Source organism: Chrysochloris asiatica, unplaced genomic scaffold, assembly GCF_000296735.1.
Source record: "Chrysochloris asiatica unplaced genomic scaffold, ChrAsi1.0 scaffold00005, whole genome shotgun sequence".
NCBI classification, from domain to species: domain Eukaryota; kingdom Metazoa; phylum Chordata; class Mammalia; order Afrosoricida; family Chrysochloridae; genus Chrysochloris; species Chrysochloris asiatica.
In genome coordinates, this window is record NW_006408523.1 from 6,325,459 (window position 1) to 6,328,958 (window position 3,500).

At 44.5% G+C, this 3,500-nt stretch overlaps 1 protein-coding gene across 1 annotated transcript in view; it reads right to left on the reverse strand.

Annotated features, from left to right (window-relative positions):
• ATP8A2 (ATPase, aminophospholipid transporter, class I, type 8A, member 2) overlaps positions 1-3,500 on the reverse strand; it is a 727,934-nt gene that overhangs the window by 514,051 nt on the left and 210,383 nt on the right. Inside the window, exon 20 of the mRNA XM_006831949.1 lies at positions 1,679-1,748. Coding sequence (XP_006832012.1) covers positions 1,679-1,748 — 70 coding nt within the window. The remainder of the gene's footprint in view (positions 1-1,678; positions 1,749-3,500) is intronic.

The following is a 3,500-nucleotide window of genomic DNA, read 5'->3' on the forward strand; positions in this document are numbered from 1 at the left end:
CAGCCGCTCCTCAGAAATCCTATACAGGATTGCTACGGGCTGGAACTGACTTGACAGCACTTAACAACAACAATTTTGCTAGTAAATTTCATAAGCAGTAGCCTCTCCCATTAGAGATACTGTACTTAGATATGATCTCTCAGAGACTGGACAAAGAAGGCAGTGATCTTGCTGTAACACTAGGCATCACCCCTGTACCTACTGTAAAGCTTTCTGAGACGCATTTAAAAACACCAACAACAACGTAGATGAGGGAGGGACGGCTCAGAAAAGGAGCGTGAGAACGGCTGCACAGCTCGAATGTAAGCCACGTCACTGACTTGTTCTTGTAGAAACTATTGTTGGGTTTGTTCCACTCTGCAGATTCGCAACAACAACCAAGATCAACTAAATGGTTATAAAACAGAAACACAACAAGGGACAGGACAGCTGTTAGAGATGCAAACACAGGGCAGGACTTGAAGGAAGAGCATCACAGGTGACCACAAGCCATGCCACCTTGTTAGCATCACAACACAATGGAAACGCCTGACTCGGGACTCACACCCCAAAGGTTTAGCTGCATTGGAAACCTACTACTGGCTCAACACAAAGTTTGCCACCAAAGACCTCGCTGGACTGGCTCCGGCCATCACTGTCTGCAGTGGGCTTTAACCATTAAGTAAGCTTTAGAGCCAAGCCAAAGCAGCTTTGCAACCTTGGACAAATGATCAGAGAATTGTTAGGACATCCGTTACAAAAATCGGCAGATTAACAAGTCCCAAACCAAACTCACTGCCTGCGGAGCCAATTCTACTCACAGCACCCCTGGGTAAGATTTCCAAATCTTTATGGGAGAAAAAAGTCTCATCGCTCTCCCTAGGAGCGGCTGGTGGGTTTAAACTGCCGAACTTGTGGCTAGCCCTCCAGTAATTCTACAACAGCGCCACCTTACTAAATACCAGTGATTAATGTAACCGATGTAACTAAATGGTAAACCCAAAAACCAAACCCAATGCCATTCAAGTGGATTCTGACTCCTAGCAGTAACCATACAGCACAAAGCAGAACTGCCCCATAGGGGTTCCGAACCTGTCATCTTCACAGAAGTAAACCACTGTATCTGTCAGCAGCTGGTGGGGCGGTCTGCAGACAAGCACTTAACTGCTGTGCCACCAGGACTCCTCACTAAATGATTTGTTGTTGTTAAGTGCCTTCAAGTCCATTCTGACCCATAGCGACCTTGTATAGGGTTTCCAAGGAGCAGCTGGTGAGTTTGAACCATAGACCTTGCAGTCCAATGACTTTGCAGTCTGACGCATTAGCCCACAATGCCACACCAGGACTCCTTCACTAAATGATATACGTGAAAAAATCGGCTAATGTTGTGCTTTATATTTTTTTGCATCAATTTTTTTTTAAATCTAATTTAAAGGAACCATGTGATGATGCTTGTCCAACATCAAGAACATAATATCACTGAAATATAGGTGGGAAGGGACTCAAAAAGTTCGCAGTAAGATGGATTTAAGAGATAATGGAATTTCTCCAACAATTTTCCAAAGCCACCTCATGCATGCATGCAAAAAATGTTGAAACGGCAAATGTTTGCTTTGTCTGTATACATACATATTTTTCACTGCTTTAACAAATTCAGAACTGAAGCTACCAGGCTGCGAGACGGTAATCCAATACTTACAGCTCCTTTACAGTAGAGCCGAAGTTGTCCGGAAGGAGTTCGGACAATTACAGACATTCTTTTTCGGTCACTGTCAAAGTAAAACAAAGTTGTCACCGGTCTGTGTTATACGGTCACCGTTCCAACACGCACAAACACAAAGCAAATCAAAAGGTGGACGGGCATTTCACAAATGGCCAAGCGCCCTTTCCTACTTTTCCTCATAATTAAATAGCCCTCCTCTTTTCATTTAGTTCCCATTTCCCGCTGAGATTCACTAGCACAAGTGTTTGCAGAAGGGAGGACACAGAAGCGTAGTTGAACTAGATCTACTCGGGACACCTAATTTACTTCTGAGCATGCACTCTGCAGAAATACTTTATTGTACAGTTCAGAAACACTACATAACTTGCCCAGTAAGTCACAAAGTGAAAGAGTCAAGCTACATCTACCTAACTCAAAAGACCCTCATCATCTCTGCTTTTAAACTGGAGTTGAAAGAGATTACAAAATTTGCAAAACATTCCTAATTGAGCACTTAGGTACTCTTTGTCTCTCCTTGCTCCACTCCAACACACACTTACCCAGAGTATACTTTCTTACCTATCTTTTCTCATAGCCCATCCTCACTCATAAACTTTCTATGGCTCCCTACTGCATATAAATTCCTCATCAACCTGATCTCCAGCCTTGACCCATCTCCCACTCGCCCAGTTCCAAACATCCCAGAAAGCTTCCCACTCTCTTTCAGTGTGCATTCTGCTCCCTGTTTTCCAATAGGTCTGCATCTCATCTCCTTGAAACACACCCTCAAGTCCCCTGGGCCCCAGACTACCCATCTGTTATTTGGCCTTCCACTATGGCCATGTTCACTGGACTATGAGTCCCTCCTGAGAGTAAAGGATGCTATCTCATCAGTTGGTGTAAACTCCTACACCCTAGCCCACAGTACTCTAGCTGCCCGGCATCTGGATTTCCTTTCAGCTACTTAGTAACCAGGTTACTTAACTTGAGTGTAAGTTTCTAAATCTCTAGGCAAGGTCCCAGCTAGCACTTCCTAGGAGATCGTGAGGTATAAGTGGCAGCAGGAGAAAAAAATGAGTCAATGAAGTAGAAATAAAACTACAATTATAAGCACAAATGACTCCCTTTTTTAAAAAAAAATTAAAAGCCCACTGCCACTGAGTCCATTCTGAGCCACAGTGACCATACAGGACAGAGGAGAGCTGCTCTGGAGGGTTGCTGAGACCACAAATCTTGACAGAAGCCGAGACCCTCATCTGGCTCCTGCTAAGCAGCTGGGAGGTTTGAACATCTGATCTTGTAGTTAGCAACCAAACACTTGACTCACAGTGCCCCATACGCTCTTATTTTCCAAACATCACATCTCCATTCCCGACTCATCTATTTTTATCTAATTTCTGTCCTCCCTTCGGCCACTAACTCCTGGTCCCTGTCAATGTGGCCACCAAAGCATCCCAACGTTATCAGGATGTCAGAATCAGATGGTGCGTAAAGCAGTCTTGAGAGATGTCAAGTCTGTGTCCCAACTACACCAACACCCCATCACCTGTTCCCCACAAGAAGGATTACTGTTATCCCCCAGGCCCTGCCTCTTCCCTTAACCCTCCGACCCTCAAGGCTGGGGACCCAGCTGATTTCAAGTGTCCAGTCCTAAAACTAAGGACCAGCTGGGGAAAGTGTTACCACCCTCATCTCTAGCTTTGAGGTAAGGAGAAAAAGTGACTTGTCTCTAATACCTCAGGAAGCAGACAGAAGAAACCAATTTGTGACTCATTTAACAGTTTCCATTTTAAAAACCCACTTCATTTTTTAAGGAGCT